An 18,817-nucleotide genomic window follows, 5' to 3' on the forward strand; every position below is an offset into this window, starting at 1 on the left:
TGAGAGGTATTGATCATGTAGATAATCAGGCTTTTTCCTAGTGCTGAAATGGTTGCGACAAGAGGACACAGGGTTAAGGTGCTGGGGAGTAGATACAGAGGAGATGTCAGGGCTACATTTTTTTGCACAGAGTGATGGGTGCATGGAATGGGCAACAGTAGTGGAGGCTATACATTGGAGTCCTTGAAGAGACTTTTCGATACGTACATGGAGGTTAGAAGACTAGAGGGCTATGAGAAAGCCTAGTAATTTCTAATGTAGGGGCATGTTTGGCACAACTTTGTGGACTAAATGGCCTGTAAGTTTTCTGTTTGGGGGGAGGGGGGGGAACAAGTTGATCTGTGGTAGAACCTGTTTAACTTAGAGGCTACTTGGAATCTGGCATTAGTGTCTGAATGGTGGAGTTGGGTTTTCATTCAATATTTAAGCCAAGCACTGGAAACCCCAAGAAATAATTGCTATGGAAGATGTACTGGTACATTAGATTAATGTAGATAAATACTTGATGGTCCACATAGTGGTGGTCTGTAAGGCTGTTTCTGTGACTCTTCTTGGATGTATATAGAAAAATCATCTAGGTCCACTGTACTCTTTTTGTCACATTTTTCTGTTCATTGTGAAGAATGAGTAAAATGTTTTTTTTCCCCCAGATTCTTTGCTGCTCATGTTGAGAATTCTACATCATAATGTTGATGTATTGAAAAGCAAACTATTTCTCACTGCTGCTTCCCTGCAAAGCTGTCATAATATCTTGGGTTATATTAAAATCTTATCCCAACTAACATTCTGGTTAACTGGATTCAATCAGGCAAGCCTTCTCTGCAGTTTTTTTGGTAGTGGATGTTGGCATGTTGTGCTTTTGCTCTCACTGAAACTTGTGAAACACAACTGCAATTGAAAAGGGAAATTTGTGTAGCTGGGATAGTGATTGCCTAGGCAATATTTTGAAGAATATTTATCTATCTTGCATTAAAAATGAGCAGGGGTGGTTTAATTTCATAGTTATGGCACAAAGAATGGTGAATTTTGAAAGTATAGTTTTTGAAACAACTCTTTTCATCTTGCAGGTACACAAAGCTTGGGTATGCTGGAAATACAGAACCACAGTTCATCATTCCATCATGTGAGTGGTATACCAATGTTGGAGTAAATGTAGACATAAAATTAATCAAGGTGACTGAGGTGTTCTTGAAGAATGGAAACTGAATCTTTGATTAATATCAGTTTTCTAATCCTCATGTTAAGTAGCAATTTGTTTTTGTAGAAATTAAATATTACCAATGTGCTTTGACTATTGTAAAATCAGTGTAAATCGACTGTGGAGCTTAAAGTCAAATGTCTGCAATGAATGCAATCATTTTTCTTTTGCAATTAAAAGGGTCAAAGTTGTTTAGTGGAACATTTACAAATTTGAAAGATCAGTATTAGTCAAACTAGAATTTGGTATTTGGCTACCAGTCAGTAAAGTGACCCCTGATGATTGTTAATATTTGTCAAAGAAGACTTCACAGTTGCAATTGAGAAATAAGACTTTTTTAAAAATATTGAACACTTTGGAGACAGTATTAATGTACAGAGTAACCTGAATTCATATATGGACATTATTGCTTCAAAATATGGTAGCAAAGGAACCAACATCTAGTTTTAATGCCAACTAGAGTTTGAGTCTTTAGATAGACATGTAAAATAGAAAATCAAAATTCCTGTGGATCCAGAAATTAAAATTTAAAACCGAATCAGGAATCCTCAAGTCGAGCAGCATTTGTGAAACAAGAACAGTTTAATGGGAATGAAAACTTTTGACTACAACAGGTGCTCCTTGATTTGCCAGCTTTAATTATGGTAATAATGTTAAATGTCTTCCATTAATTTAAAAAAAAAGAGAAGCATGTCATAAAACATTCATGATTTTAAGGAAACACAATTTCATGTGTCTGCATGTGTACATTAATCTTGTCTATATACTCGTTTGTTGTGAAAATCCCTGATTGGAAATATTAGTAAATAAAATGATCCATGATTGGTGGAAGTGTATTTTTTAATTTTTGAGCATAAATGATAGCAAAAACTGGAAAATATGTAATCTCATTTCAAGAGTAAATGGGCAGATTACTATTTGCATTTTATCAAGTTAAAGTTCTAAAATTCCATTTCTGAAAATAAGACTGTCTTAATGATGGGTATAGTAGGCTTTGTAGTCAGAAATTAGTTTTCCACAGGATTATTTCTCCAAAACAATCTCAATTCTAGCACTAATGAGAGAGAATCAAATTTTGAAATTAATTTGCTGAAAGAGTGCCTATTAATGAAATGTTTGATGGATGTTCTTGGTAAGTGAAAATCAACATTAAGAATTCTTTATTTTGTTCCACTGTATGCAATATATTATTTTGAAATATTGGCTGGAATTGAAGATGAATTCTACTTTGTTAAAGATCTAGAATGGCTACTTGAATACATTGGCGTTCAGCCACAGTGCTATTTTAATGCGAAAGTTAAATTGTATATAGCTTTGTGAAGCAAGATGTCAATAACTGAAGGCATCAATCTCAGTGTATCAATCTTTCCATTTAAATTGAGGTAATTTGAAACAGCAAGGTTGTTGTAAGTGGAAATGAAGTCATGCGTATTTGTCAAGGTTTCATCCATTGTTTAAGTTGTGCAATATTACAGGATGTACAGGTCTATTCTGACTCTTTATAAAATCTACCTAATTGATCTCATTGTTATTTTCTCCCATCATTTCTCACTCCCTCTAACCCCCCCTATAACCTTGGAATGTTTTTGTTCCTTTGAATGTCATTCTCAATCCTTTCTGTTATTCCAATTTAATCTTTATCTCTTGATTACTAAACATCAGTAGAAAGTTCCTCTTATTATACTATTAAAATTTTAATTTTGCCATCTTTTTCTGAGGAAATCGTCCTAGAAGCCTCAATCTCCCTTAGCAAATAAAGGTCATCATCCAGAATACATTTGTAATAAGCTTGTTTTATTTTAAAGCTAAACTCTAATGCCTTTCTTCATTTTTTTAAGATGTGATTCATCAATTTCTCAGCATTAAATTTTTTTTGAGTGCATATTTCACTGATAGCTGCACACAAATGATTAACAAAAATGCATATAACAGGAGCTTTGCAGCTGCCAGCTGTTAATAGATACTTACTTTTTTTCCAAGTTTGGCACAAGTGTGATTTTCCTGTATTTTGTTTAAAAGAATAAATTAATTCCATAGGGACTAATTTTGTGTGGGTGCTGCATAGGATTTCATGTAATCAAAATTGTCAACAGATGTGTCTCTTTCTAGATCTACCTCTATCTCAGGACACAAATTGACCATTGACCTTTACGGCAAACCTGTTGCCTCCCATAACCACCTAGACTACATCTCCCATGCTGTCCCCAGTAAGAGTACCATCCTTCCTCCCAGTTTATCTGTCTTTGTCGCATCTGCACAAGATGAGGCCTTGCGTTCCAGGACATCCAAAATGTCCTCCATAGGGAATATGGTTTCCCCTCCACTGTAGTCAAGAAAGCCATCTCCCATATTTCTTCTCTCCCCTCCCACCCCCAAAACAGTACAGAGATAGGCTTTATCCTTGCCTTTCACTCTATCATCATCTACATTCAATACACCATCCTTTGTAATTTCTGCCATCTACATCTAGACCCCACCACCAGCCAAATCTTCTGCCTTTCACCTTCTGTAGAAATCACTCCTTTGACTGCTCATCCCTCCCTACCCATCTCTCTGTGATGCCCTGTAGTTTCTCTTGTAGACACCTCCCTCGTCGCCATCCACTGATCTAAACACAGGTGAGGCAGAGATTCACTTGCATCCCCTTCAACCTCACCTACTGCATTTGGTGCATTTGGTGCTCCTGATATGGCCTCCTCTACATCAGTGAGACCAAGCACAGAACTGTTCCCCAATGGCCATCCCATTTTCTAATACCAACTTGTTCATTGTTGGCCATTTCCACTGCTAGAGCACTGTTGTTTGGGTTTGTGTGGGTCCCACAGGTTAAGAACCAGACCAAAGTGCAGGTACAAAACACATGTTTATTTCAGGGATGGAATTCGGACAACAGGGTCAATATGTTGAGCAAACTTCTACACATACACAATCTTCTTTCTTTGGCTTGGCTTCGCGAACGAAGATTTATGGAGGGGGTAAAAGTCCACGTCAGCTGCAGGCTCGTTTGTGGCTGACAAGTCCGATGCGGGACAGACAGACACGGTTGCAGCGGCTGCAGGGGAAAATTGGTTGGTTGGGGTTGGGTGTTGGGTTTTTCCTCCTTTGCCTTTTGTCAGTGAGGTGGGCTCTGTGGTCTTCTTCAAAGGAGGTTGCTGCCCGCCAAACTGTGAGGCGCCAAGATGCACGGTTTGAGGCGATATCAGCCCACTGGCGGTGGTCAATGTGGCAGGCACCAAGAGATTTCTTTAGGCAGTCCTTGTACCGTTTCTTTGGTGCACCTCTGTCTCGGTGGCCAGTGGAGAGCTCGCCATATAACACGATCTTGGGAAGGCGATGGTCCTCCATTCTGGAGACGTGACCCACCCAGCGCAACTGGATCTTCAGCAGCGTGGACTCGATGCTGTCGACCTCTGCCATCTCGAGTACTTCGACGTTAGGGATGAAAGCGCTCCAATGGATGTTGAGGATGGAGCGGAGACAACGCGGTGGAAGCGTTCTAGGAGCCGTAGGTGATGCCAGTAGAGGACCCATGATTCGGAGCCGAACAGGAGTGTGGGTATGACAACGGCTCTGTATACGCTTATCTTTGTGAGGTTTTTCAGTTGGTTGTTTTTCCAGACTCTTTTGTGTAGTCTTCCAATGGCGCTATTTGCCTTGGCGAGTCTGTTGTCTATCTCATTGTCGATCCTTGCATCTGATGAAATGGTGCAGCCGAGATAGGTAAACTGGTTGACCGTTTTGAGTTTTGTGTGCCCGATGGAGATGTGGGGGGGCTGGTAGTCATGGTGGGGAGCTGGCTGATGGAGGACCTCAGTTTTCTTCAGGCTGACTTCCAGGCCAAACATTTTGGCAGTTTCTGCAAAGCAGGACGTCAAGCGCTGAAGAGCTGGCTCTGAATGGGCAACTAAAGCGGCATCGTCTGCAAAGAGTAGTTCACGGACAAGTTTCTCTTGTGTCTTGGTGTGAGCTTGCAGGTGCCTCAGATTGAAGAGACTGCCATCCGTGCGGTACCGGATGTAAACAGCGTCTTCATTGTTGGGGTCTTTTGTGGCTTGGTTCAGCATCATGCTGAAGAAGATTGAAAAGAGGGTTGGTGCGAGAACACAGCCTTGCTTCACGCCATTGTTAATGGAGAAGGGTTCAGAGAGCTCATTGCTGTATCTGACCCGACCTTGTTGGTTTTCGTGCAGTTGGATAATCATGTTGAGGAACTTTGGGGGACATCCGATGCGCTCTAGTATTTGCCAAAGCCCTTTCCTGCTCACGGTGTCGAAGGCTTTGGTGAGGTCAACAAAGGTGATGTAGAGTCCTTTGTTTTGTTCTCTGCACATTTCTTGGAGCTGTCTGAGGGCAAAGACCATGTCAGTAGTTCCTCTGTTTGCGTGAAAGCCGCACTGTGATTCTGGGAGAATATTCTCGGCGACACTAGGTATTATTCTATTTAGTAGAATCCTAGCGAAGATTTTGCCTGCAATGGAGAGCAGCGTGATTCCCCTGTAGTTTGAGCAGTCTGATTTCTCGCTCTAAAGGCTGTGTACAGACCCTCACCCCAAGTCCAAAGCCCGCTGCGCAGCTCAGACGGCAAAGTCCTCCTCAGCGACAAGATCTCCATCCTCAACTGATGGTCAGAACACTTCCAATCTCTTTTCAGTGCCAACCGCTCAGTCCAAGATTCCGCCCTGCTCCAGCTCCCTCAACAGCCCCTAAGGCTAGAGCTGGATGAGGTCCTCACCCTGGATGAGACATATAAGGCAATCGAACAACTGAAAAGTGGCAAAGCAGCAGGTATGGATGGAATCCCCCCAGAGGTCTGGAAGGCTGGCGGCAAAACTCTGCATGCCAAACTACATGAGTTTTTCAAGCTTTGTTGGGACCAAGGAAAACTGCCTCAGGATCTTCGTGATGCCACCATCATCACATACACAATTCTTCTTTGGCTTGGTTTCGCGGACGAAGATTTATGGAGGGGGTAAAAGTCCACGTCAGCTGCAGGCTCGTTTGTGGCTGACAAGTCCGATGCGGGACAGGCAGACACGGTTGCAGCGGCTACAGGGGAAAATACGCAGGGGGCAAATATACACTTTTGGATGACAAGGGGGAAACCAACAGAAACGGGAAATTATAAGAGCATACACATTCAACAATCAGATCAAGGTGATATTACGTGCCCCCACCCCTTGACTGGAACGGACATGGCTCTAGCTACCTAGCCTTGAGACTCACCTCCAGCCCAGTGTGGAAGGTGATACTTGCACACCACGAGGAGTCCAAAGAGACAGAACAAAGGGGCACATGGTTCTTTATAGTTCTGGGGGCAAAGCTGAGGGGCCAATCGTAAGGGTCAGTGTGGGCCCCATTGGTTGCTGTGGCCAATGGCTCAAAGCCAAGTGCAGGGCCTCAGCAGGGGTGAACTGAGGTGATTCACCTGGGCCAATTGGGTGAAAGTCAGGACTGAGTCTGGGTGAGCTACCTGGTGATTTAGGTAGGCCAATCATAAGGGTCACCTTGATTGCTCGGGGTGAATCTTTGACCTTGATTGGCAGGTAGTGTGTCTTCCGAACAGGAGCGGAGCAGCGCCACTCGGTGGTGGATGCTGCCTCTCCATTACATGCACCACTGCTAATTTTTGCAGCACCTCTTGTTTTGCATGGGCAATCTATAGCCCAACAGTATGAATATTGAATTACCCAATTTCACCAAAAAAATTCCCTCTCTTCCCTCCTTTCTTTCCACCACCCCCATTCCATTTGGTCCACTTTGTTCTTCACTTTTGTCTTTAGCTTCCATTATCACCACATCTTTTTTCCAGTACTGCTAATTATAGTCTCCACCAATCAATCTTCAGCTGTCTCCCACCCCAGATGACCTATCTTCCTCCATTTGACCCCTATTGTTTTCTTACCCCTCCTTGACTGGCAACTAACTCTGCCTCCCCATGTTTCGATCTTCCTTCCCTGATTCACCAATTCCTCCTGGCCTTTATCCAACCCCTCTCACCTGTCTTCATAGCAGTGGCTATTTCCCCTCTCTTCTCTCAGCCTTGATGAGGGGCTCTGTCTGAAATATTCTTCTCCCGCTGATACTGCTCGACCAACTGAGTTCTTTCAGCAGTGTTTTTTTTTGTAGTCAATAAATAATTTTTTGGAAAAAAAAATGCAGGAATTAATATTACTTTCAGGATACAATGTTACTGCCAAACAAAGTAACAGTTAACTCTGATATGCAAAGCCGAAGATCAATACTTTTGATCACAAAACCATAATTTTATATATGTAATTTAGCCATTGAATGGAGAATTGAATTTTTAACTAATACTTTAAACTTGTAAAATAAAATTAATATTTTGCAATCAACTGTCTTTGATTAGTCTTGGGGATATTTCATGTCTCAAAAGCTTTTGCAGATCTGTAGTCTAATCCATTCAGTTGATAATATTTCTGAACCAGCTAGGATTTGTTGGCTAGTATCAACTTAAAGCGTTTATTTTGATTAATAGGTCTGATTGAGACGTTATTTCTATTTTGTTAAAGGATGATACCCAGATGTAGTTAGTATAATGATTGGGTTAGGCTCCGGTGGTGAATTAAGTTACTGTAAAATATTATCAGCACTTGTGATCAAAACATTGGTGGTACAAGAAAAGAGCCTTTCAACCCCCATTGTCTTTGTTTCAGCTCTTCGAAACAAATACAGGTTCCACTTTTCTCCTCCTCTATAGCCCTTTAAAGTTTTTACAAGTAGAAATTCTAACTTCCAAGTTATTGAGACAAGAGAAAACACGCAAAACAAATCTTCAAAAGATGCAGTAATTTGGCTGAATATCATTTGCGTACTGTGATTTCATAAATCAACTTGTGAAGCGGTGCACATCGATCACTGGCGAACCGTCTCTGTGTAACGCCATGCTAGCAGACCAACTGCGTGAAGATGGCCCCGTTGGGATTTCGGCCACAGCATACGCCTCTAGGCAGCATGCTAACATCACCGCCAGCGCAGGGCAGAGCTCATGCTGGCCCTTAAAGAGCAAGTGCGAAGATTCAAATATAGCAGATCAACTGAAACCTGTACTGACCTGTGGTGTGTTTCAGTCGTTGTAGCTACTGCTACATTGGTGACCCTGACGAGTCCATACATTTTATGGCCTCTCCATCATGGACACTGCAGCAGTCAACACTGTCGAGATGAAACTCCACCCCTCCGGACGCTTCGCCCATGCACATGGTTCGGACAAGCGGAAGGACAGTTCCATCTCCGGCAGACAACTTTAGACTCCATGATGTTCTACCATGTCCTCGACCAGGAGACTGCCGTCAGGGTAGATGACCTGATCCATGACCCGCTGGAGGAGTGTAAATACCTCACACTCAGCACGTTTGGCCTCTGCCAACGACAGCACACTGGCAGGCTCATGCACCTGGACGGTTTGGGAGACAGCATCCCGTCTGCCCTCAAGGATGAGATGCTCACACTGGCAGAGGGTCATAAACAGTGCCTAATGTTCAAACGGGCGTTCCTTGAGCAAATACCAGATGACATCCAGCTCCTACTGGTGGACGAGGACTTCTCTAACCCACGCAGGGTCGCAGCCCGCGCTGACGTACTATGACACGAAGCGGAAAAATTAGGCCGCTATGAGACAGGTGACCCGCCCCGGACCCAACCGGCCACAGACTCCCCAAGCACAAATCGGAGGATCCTCACAACACCTGGTGCTTCTACCACCAGCACTGGGGGGGCCCAAACTCGCAAGAGCAGGCAACCTTGCTTCTTCCAGTGAAACGACCTGGCCAGCCGCCGTTGATGGCTACAAAGGCTGGCCACACCAACAGCCTCCTCCACGTAACCGTCAAGACAAGTGGCTGACATTTCCTGGTGGATACCGGTGCCGAGTTGAGAGTGCACCCTTTGACCGTCCTGGAGATCCGCACCTGATCACGAGGCCCCACACTGCGCGTGGCCAACAGAACGGAGATCCAAACTTTAGGCACGCATAATGTGCAAATCCAGCTCGGCAGAGAGAAGTTCCGTTGGCGGTTCATACTGGCCACAGTGGGTACAGAGGTCCTGGGGGCTGACTTCCTCTGAGCGCACAGCCTGCTGATAGACCTGAAAGGCAAGCATTTGATGCATGCCCGCACCTTCCAAACAGTCCACCTCAAAGCCACCAGTGTTTGCGACCCAGGTGTAGCCGCCATCAGCACCCTCAAGGACAAATACACCTGCATCCTTAATGTGTTCCCCACCTCCCTATGGCCACAGTTTACCTCCGCCATGCCCCAACACTGTGTACGGTACCATATCTAGACTCAAGGCCAGAAGGCTGCCCCCCAACAAACTGCAGTTGGTCAAAGAAGATTTCTCCCGCCTACAAGAATTAGGCCTCATCCACAGGTCGGGTAGCCCCTACAGCCATCATTACGCCGTTTGGCCTTTTCGAGTTCCTGCAAATGCCTTTCGGCCTCAAGAACGCGGCCTAGACATTCCAGCACTTAAAGGATGCAGTGGGCAGGGTCCTCGGCTTTGTGTTTTAATATCTCGATGATATCCTCATTGCCAGTCAGGATTGTGCTGAGCATAAAGCCCAGCTCCGCACACTGGCAGAGTTTGGCCTCACAGTCAGTGTGGACAAATGCCAGTTCAGTAAAGAATCCTTGCAGTTCCTGGGCCACAACGTCACTGCGGATGGAGCCATCCCATCAGCAGAGAAGGTCACGGCCATACCCCAGTTCATGAGACCCAATACCCTCAAGTGCCTGCAGGAGTCCACGGGGATGGTCAATTTCTAGAACAATTTCTACAACTGATTTGTCCTGGGGGTAGCCCGCATCATGCGACCACTATTCGCAATGATCACTGCCAAGATCAAGAGCCTGGAGTGGATGAAAGAGGCCGAAGCAGCTTTCACCGCAACGAGACACCCTGGCACGTGCCACCCTACTGGCCCACCCACAGTCCAACGCACACACTGTACTCTCCATGGATCATCAGTCATCGGGAGCGTCCTAGAGCAGGCGGTAGAAGGTCAGTGGTGGCCCTTAGCATTCTTCAGCCAGCACCTAAGCCCTCCCGAACTCGAGTACAGTGTCTGCGACAAGGAGCTCCTGGCCATCATGCACTTCCGGTACTTCCTGGAGGGTAGACCATTCACAATGTCTTGTGTTTACTAATCACAAGCTGCTAACCCAAGCCCTCGCCATGGCCAAAGATCTCTGGTCAGCGCACCAACAACTACATCTGTCCTCCATCTCCGAGTTCATCACGGACATTCGGCGCCTTGCAGATAAGGACTTTGTCGTTGCCGATGCGCTCATGGTCCAAAATCCACAACCTGGGCCATGACCTGAACTACGTGCAACTAGTGCAGGCACAAAAGTGGGGCGATGAGACTCGGGCGTTCCAAACCACCGACATGGGCCTCCGTCTCGAGCATCTAAAGCAGGGGTGTCAAACTCAAATTCACGGAGGGCCAAAATTAAAAACTTGGACTAAGTCGAGGGCTGAACTAAATATTTATTGAAAATTTTCAACATCATCTGCATGTTTTCTCTTCTTTCAACATATGTAATGTTAAACTTTTTCTTATTAAAATAAATGTTTAATATAATTTTGGATAAACTCTTTCCAGAAGCATTAACAAATGAGAAATAAAATATTCAATAAATAATATTTCTCTATAGAGGATTTGTCAAATGTTGCTAGTGTGCTGTCGAATAGTAAAATCTGAGGGCTATTGAGAATGTGGGAGAATAACATGATTCCTGAAACAATCAAATGGGTGACTGATTGTGGGCATGAACTCTAGCAGGGTTATTTGCCATGCCCTTTTTCCAATGGTACAGATATCCTTTTGATTTACACACTTTTCAAGTTTTATGCCTAATGAGCTTGTATCCAGGTGCAGGACCATTTTTAACCAGGAATATATTTATCACTGTGACATGAAACTATTGGAAGATCGTTTTATCCTGAGATTAAAGTTCATAATACTTACTCAGGCCTGTGTGCGGGAGGGCGGGGGTTTGCGGGCGATCGGGTTGGACAACGACAATGCGGGGGCATCGGCTCTCACTGCAGGGCGGCATCTCGGCGGATCAGCGGCCCCGTCACTGTGAGTCGTGGGTCGGCCTGCGGCAGGGAGGGGGAGTGGGCAACGGTCCTGGCGAGGTCAGGCCCGAGGACTCCGGTTCCGGGCGCTGGGAAGCGGCCTTGGCTTCCCCTGACACCGGCCAGGCCCCAAAACCAGAGTCCACGGTGAGACCCTGCAACGTAAACAGAGGAGGTGGGGGCGATTAGCAGGCTGACGCCAAAGCATTATGGGATTTGTTGTATTACTGTGCATGCGCTATACTGGCGCGGCAGCCAGCGGGCCACCTCTAATACATGTTTGAAATGATCTTGTGGGCCAAATATAATTATATCGCGGGTCAAATTTGGCCCGCGGGCCAGAGTTTGACATGTGTGATCTAAAGCAACCGGACAGCCCCAACACGCTACTTTGCGATATCTCCAAAGGGCATGCCACATCCAGTAGTACTACAGTAATGGAGACCGCAAGCCTTCAAAATGGTCCACGACCTTACGCACCCGTCCATCAAAGCCTCGGTGCGCATGGAGATGGAGCAATTCATGTGGCATGGCCTCAAAAAACAGGTCAGCCAGATGGCACGTAACTACACTCAGAGGCAAACCTTCAAGGTCCATCGCCACATCAAGACCCCGATGCAGCAGTTCGATCCTCCAGCGACAAGATTCCAGCACATCCACATAGACATCTAGGGACACCTGCTATCTGTTGACCATAGTCGACCACATGACGAGGTGGCCGGAAGCCATTCCACTCAAGGACACTTCTGCTGAGTCCTGCGCCAAAGCCTTGCTCACCCACTGGATCGCCAGGTTCAGGGTTCCAGCACACGTGACGAGCGACAGAGGCGCCCAGTTTACATCCGCCCTTTGGTCACAACTGGCAAACCTCCTGAGGATTAAGCTACACCATACCACCGCCTACCAGCCCAGGCCAAAGGACCCGTGGAATGATTCCTCTTCCACCTCTAATCGGCCCTTATGGCACGGCTAACCGGCCCCAACTGGGCGGACGATATACCCTGGGTCCTACTCGGCATCAGGACTTCCCCCAAGGAAGACCTACAGGCATCCTCTCTGGAACTGTTCTACGGTGCACTGCTATCACGACCTAGATCTTCAACCCAAATATAGACTCCAGTACCAAGAATTGCGGGACAAGCTGGCTCGCTGACACCCCCCCCCCCCAACACTTTCCCACCACGACAACTGGCCTGCTAGCATCCCTAAAGAACTGGCCACAACAAACTGTTCGTTCGGCGAGGTCCACACACCCCCACCTCCCCCCCCCCCCCCCCCCCCCGGCAGCGTCCCTACGAAGGCCCCTACAAAGTCCTGAAGCGGTTAGGCAAAACATTTACTCTAGACATTGGGGGGCAGGGAAGAACTGTTTACGGCGAACAGGCTCAAAGTGGCACATTTAGATCTCAGCCTGCTGGTGGTAGCAGCCCAACCCAAACGATGGGGTTAGCACCTAAGTGGCGAAACGCATAATTTGGTTCTTGGTGGGGTTGTGTGGCGATGCACGTCGATTGCTGGCGAACCGGCTCTGTGTGTAACGCCACACTAGCAGAGCAGCTGTGTGAAGATGGCACTGTCTGGGGATTCAACAGTGCCTCATGGCTTAGGCCACAGCGCGCGTCTCTAGGCAGCATGGTGAAATCACCGCCAGCGCAGGGCGGAGCTCACGCTGGCCCTTAATGAGCGAGCATGAAGATTCAAATAAAGCAGTTCAACTGAAAACCTGTGGTGTGTTTCTGTCATAGCTACCGCTACACTTTTTGGTTGGTTTTCAGAATTCTAAGCATTTATAGCTCATTCTTAACTTCTTGCTCAGCCCTATCAGAAAGAATTTTGGAGGTGACAACATTAGTTGATCTGAAGTTGCAGCTAGTCCAAGTTGAGAATGGAGTTTTCCTTCCTTCAAGGACTTTGAATCAAAGTTTTCTTATTATACTTGCAGTGTTGTAGTTGTGCACTGGTTGAAAAAAAAATAAATTGCTGAATTCAAACTCCATTTGGATTTTGACTGTGGTTTCTATTTAATTCTTCATCCCAGTTGTTCTGTGTCTGGTGTTTGTGATCTCATTTTTCTGACAATGCCTAATATCAGCTCCAAAGCTGACATTTAGAGGATATTTGTCTTCCTCTCATCACAGGCATATCCTTTGTTCCCTCCATCTGTCCTATCTCTGTTCCAAAATTCCTTGATTCTGATGACAGGTGAGTGACCTGAAATCTTCATTTTGTTTCTGTGGATATGGCCTGCCGTATGTCTTCCACCATTTTGTTTTTCTCTGATTTTTAGAATATGCACTTTTTAAAATTTTTCCTTTTTGATGACAGGAAATAAAATCATTTGGGGAGGGGCAGGAATGAAAATGTTGCAAATTGCTTTTAAGTTTAAAATAGGGAAGTAATGTAACATTTGACTAGGAATTTGAACTGAAAGTTTTTAAATACATACTTTCTTTCAGTGTTTAATGCAAACAGATCGTTGCTTTCTGTGAAGAAATTTGCAGCTCTGCAAACATTTCCAAAATTGGCTACAAATGTACTTAGTCATTAATTTGCACATCACAACCATGGCATTTCCTTTCTGCAGCAGTTATTTCAAAAACTTCCTGTGCAATGGAAATTTCAGCTTTGCCCTCGTATGCAAGCTTCATTGAAACAATAATTTTGCAGTTTTCACTTAATTTGGCCATCTGGATAGGAAGTGGCCTAATGGACTGCTATTATCTGTGTAAGAGAATTTTCCAAGAAACACATACAGTTCATTGAAGTGTAAAGTACTGAGATAGAAAAAGTTAATCACAAACTGTTCTAAAGTCATTAACTTTTACAACCATTTGCACCTCTTCTGGAAGTGCATTTTTTTTTTGCAGCTTTTTAATATTGTTGCTTACAACCTGACATTTGATTTTTCCCAAAGCTAAAGTTGTTCATGTGAAAATTTCATCTAACAGGTTGTTTTTATACAAAAATCATTCCTAGACATCAGACTATCAACATTTTAAATGTGCTTTAGATATTTAAGAGATGCAAGTGATGAAATATCCAGCAACTTGTAAATGGATCTAGAATTATTTTTTTCTTGACCGATTTCCCTCACAAGACCACCACAAGTCATTAAAAACCACTAATTTGATAAGGAGAGTAAAATATTTTAAAGATTTAATGACTTAGGATATTTTGATTTGCATATCTTGGAGTAATACAGGTACAGAATCTTTTATCTGAAACCCTTGGGACCAGACACTTTTCAGAATTTTGAATTTTTCAGATCATAGAATAATAGTAATGGCGGTATTTTTAAGTAAATGTGCTGGTTTTCGAGTTGCGCAAAAAAAGACTCCAACTAGAAGGGTCTCTGGACGAAGGGGTGGCAGTGCTGGACCAGGGGGCGCTGAGGGAGGTGGCAGCACTGGACTAAGGGTGGGGGGCGTGCAGTGGTGCTGGACGGGGGGGGAGTGAGTTGGCGGGGGAGGATGGGTTTGTGGTGGCGCTGGACGGGGATGGCAATGGTGTTGTGGCTACATCGGACGGGGGAATGAAGTGAGATAGACCATTTACTAGCGAAACAGTAAAACTTCAAACATAAACGGGCTCAAATTAAGCTAAACATCTGACAATAAATGTATATGCAGTTAAAACAAAATTGTTGTATGGTGACTATTGTCTTCACATTGGTGTCTTTTTAAAGACGTCTTCCAATGTCATCTATCCGCGTGTCGGGCCATCTACAATGAATTGGGCATCTGTATGCGGCGAACTGGAGGCGCTGAATTGTTTTTTTTCCTGCTGAAGTTGGACTTTGACGTGCTGTTAGTGCCATTTTTGGATCCTCAGACACCTCCATACCAGACAGTGATGCAACCAGTCAGACGGAATGCTCTCCATGGTACACCTGTAGAAGTTTACAAGAGTCACAAAGCATAGCTGCTGGTGAGCCTTCATCGTAGTGGCTCCAGGACAGATCCTCAGAGATATTGACACCTAAAAATTTGAAGTTCTTCACCCTCTCCACTACTGAGTCCTCAATGAGGACTGGGTCATGTTCCCCTGAAGTCCACAATCATCTTGGTTTTGCTGACATTCAGAGCAAGGTTGAATGACAACAATGAGCTGATCTATGACTTGTTTTTTTTATTTTTATTTTTTTCACACTATAAACGTGTTCATGACAATAAATTCTGATAATCCTCTCCACTGTAAATAATTAGTAGTTAATGATGAATTATGCACTCACTCAAGTTTGACATATGAAAATTTCAAATACATTAGGATGTGCTGCTTTATTTACAATAACTTAACATGACAATGAAAGAGAAATTGAAAGCCTGTCAAGAAAACCATGACAGAGAATATATGAAATTATCACATCTTCAACCTTTATAAATAATCTTCAAATGAATTAAGTACATGTTGAAATTAGAGGCATAGATGCAGAAAACAGTGGCATGGACCTGATTGTACCTCTCAGTTTTTTTCTGAAAATATTTTGGTGGTAAAAATAGTATAATCACACTATTTTCACATTTAGGAACATTAAATGGTTAAAATGCCAGTAAAGTACCAATGATTGGGACTGGGGTTCAAATCCTGCACTGTCTGAAAGGAGTTTGTACATTCTCCATGTGTCTGTGTGGGTTTTCTCCATGTGTCTGTGTGGGTTTTCTCCAGGGCTTCTGGTTTCCTCTCACCATTTAAAAACTTACTGGGGGTATAGGTTAAATGGGGGTAAATTGGGCGGTACGGGCTCGTGGGCCGAAATGGGCTGTTACTGTGCTGCATTTCTAAATAATAATTGAGCTAGGTTATTATTTCTCTATCGACTTTAAATAGCTACCAATTTGATGACATTGCTAAACAAATTGCTTTATTAGAAGCCATTGGCAAGTTGGTTTTCTTTTCAGCCAAGTTGAGAAATAACTGAAAAAATTGGAGATGGGTTCATGGAGCCAATTTGCACACTTAAAGTACGAATTTGCAAAAAGTGGTCAAGATCAATAGTTAATGCTGAGAATGTGTTGTTGTATCCTACTTTGCATATACCAATAAGGTTAAGTTACCTCATCTGATTTTTGACACATTTGCTTAATCAGAGCTTGAAAAGAACAAAGAAAAATAGGATAACAACTGTTGCATCGTTATTTAGCTACCATAATTAAATATGACAATTAAACAGGCACACAATTCAGTGGAACTTAATGGCTTTAGGAAAGATGACTTCTGATGTAGAAAGCAGAAGACACACGCACTTAGCTCTGCTACACGAAACTTATTTGGATTTAAAAATATTAAAAACACAATGCTGGAGAAACTCAGTAGGTCAAAGGTAAAGATACATAACCAACATTTCTGGCTTGAGCCAAATCATCAAGGTGCCTTGTCTTCAACGAGAGGCAATCAGTTTAAAATATACCACTTGTACATATTGTACATATTCATTTGTTTTCTTTATGATATTCCTGTTCCACAGCAGCAATTAAGAATCTTAGTGAATATGTACAATAAACTCAATATCTTATACCACTTGCATGTATGCCCATGTTAAATAAAGACCTCTTACACCCACTGCCCCAGTCTGTTCTTTCACCCTCAAAAATTATGCCACAATTGTAAGAGGGCAGTTACATAATGCTGCAAGTAAATGTTTAAGGGCAGAAACTTTGTTTTAAAAAAAAAAGTTACAGTGCATTTTCGATCATCTGAAATGCTCAATACTGGATATGTATCGGTTCTGGATATCTGAGAAATTACTTCAAACAGCCCAGTTTAAGCAGCAGAATATTTCTATCGGCAGTTGCCTAGTCGCCTGAGGTCCCTGCTCAGATCCTTGACACCTCCCCACCACCATAGCCAAACCTGGCTGAGAGCCTGAGGTCTTCACTCCGATCACAAACACCTCCCCACCGAATCTGCCGTCGAGCTTGAGGTCCCCACTCCGATTCCAAAAACCATCCCACTGCTGTCGCAGAACCTGCCTGGGAGCCTGAGGTCCCTGCTCAGATCCCAGCCCAGTAGCATCAGCGTAATACTTGTATTAGCAGTTGCAATAACAACAAAAAACAAGGGAAGGTTTTTCAAACATTGTTTAATTCTTAACAATAAACAACGCGATCTCTGCTTTCAAAAATAAGATCAATGCAGCAATATTCAAAATGACGCTAACAGCATATCAGCCCCATGAGCACGGCAAGGAATCCTTACTTTATAGGTGCCAGCAGAAAAAAACATAGTCCAGCACCTCCGACTCGCTGCATACAGATGCCAGGTTCGTTGTAGACGGCCCAACATGCGGATAGGTGACACTGGAAGTCTTTTAAGAGACTCCAACTTGAAAACGATGGTCACCATAATAACATTACAATGTGCTTTAACTGCACGTACGGTAAATTTTCAAGTGTTTAGCTCAGTTTGAGCGAGTTTATGTTTGAAGTTTTACTATATGTTTTACTTAAAAGTAAAAACACTAGTAATTTTATGGTCTGTTTTTAATCTCACTTCATTTACATTCTGCACCAGCGCAATCCACCACCACCCCCTCCCCACACAACTTTACTTTTTGTGCATTGTAATTGTTTTTTTATTAATGTTATTAAGATGGCTATAAAATGAATCTTTACATTAAGATGCTGCTGCAAACTAAATTTCATGACTTGAAATGCTGATTCTGAAGTCACAAAATTTGGTGTTTTGTGGCAGAAAACATTCAGATAAACTAACTTACAACAATAAACTTTTTTTTAATAAAAACAAGTGCATGAAAAGTAAGGCAGTGTCTTTGGTTCATTGATATTCAGGAATCTGATGGTAGTGGGAAGAAATTGTCCTTGTGCTGCTAAGTGCTAGTCTTTAGGCTCCTGTAACTTTTTCCCAATGATAGCAGAGTGAAGAGGACATGGTGGGGGTCTTTGAGGATAGAGGCTGCTTTTTATTTTTAAGGCACTGCCTCTTGTAAATGTCCTCAATGAAGTGAAATCAGGTGCCTGTGATGCCGCAGGCCAAGTTAACAACCCTCTGGAGCTTTTTTTTGTCTTGAGAGTTGGTGCCTCCATAACAGACAGCAACACAACCAGCTAGAATGCTCTCCATGGTACAGCTGTAGAAGTTTGAGAGTCTTCAGTGACATACCGAACCGCCTCAGACATCTCAAAGTATAGCCACGGATGAGCCTTCTTTCTAATTGCATCAACATGGAGACTCCAGGGCAGATCCTCGGAAATGTTAATACCCTGGTGTTACAAGCTCATAGGACCCATCAACCCAGCAGCAATAGATATTCACCAAGACAAATGGTTACTTAAACAAAAGTTGCTTTTAATTATCTTTAAACATGAAAACAGAGTTGCACTTCAACTTATCACGATTGACTTATCTAACTTAGCCCCCTTTTAATTCTAAGTACGTGTGTGTGTGTGTGTGTGTGTGTGTGTGTAAATTTAGAAAAGTACTTTGGTTCACAGTCTAATCTCACTTCGTATTCCTCCAAGTTCACTGGTTGCATGCAATCCTTATACTGTGCACAGA

The 18,817-nt window shown here is 43.6% G+C and overlaps 1 protein-coding gene across 2 annotated transcripts in view; it reads left to right on the forward strand.

Annotated features, from left to right (window-relative positions):
- Positions 1-18,817, forward strand: part of LOC138762034 (actin-related protein 3) — a 61,793-nt gene that overhangs the window by 16,659 nt on the left and 26,317 nt on the right. For both annotated transcript variants that reach the window (XM_069935220.1, XM_069935221.1), the window contains exon 2: positions 1,068-1,123. In XM_069935220.1, the coding sequence (XP_069791321.1) occupies positions 1,068-1,123 (56 nt within the window). The remainder of the gene's footprint in view (positions 1-1,067; positions 1,124-18,817) is intronic.

The sequence above is a fragment of the Narcine bancroftii genome, chromosome 4 (assembly GCF_036971445.1).
Source record: "Narcine bancroftii isolate sNarBan1 chromosome 4, sNarBan1.hap1, whole genome shotgun sequence".
Taxonomy (NCBI): Eukaryota; Metazoa; Chordata; class Chondrichthyes; order Torpediniformes; family Narcinidae; genus Narcine; species Narcine bancroftii.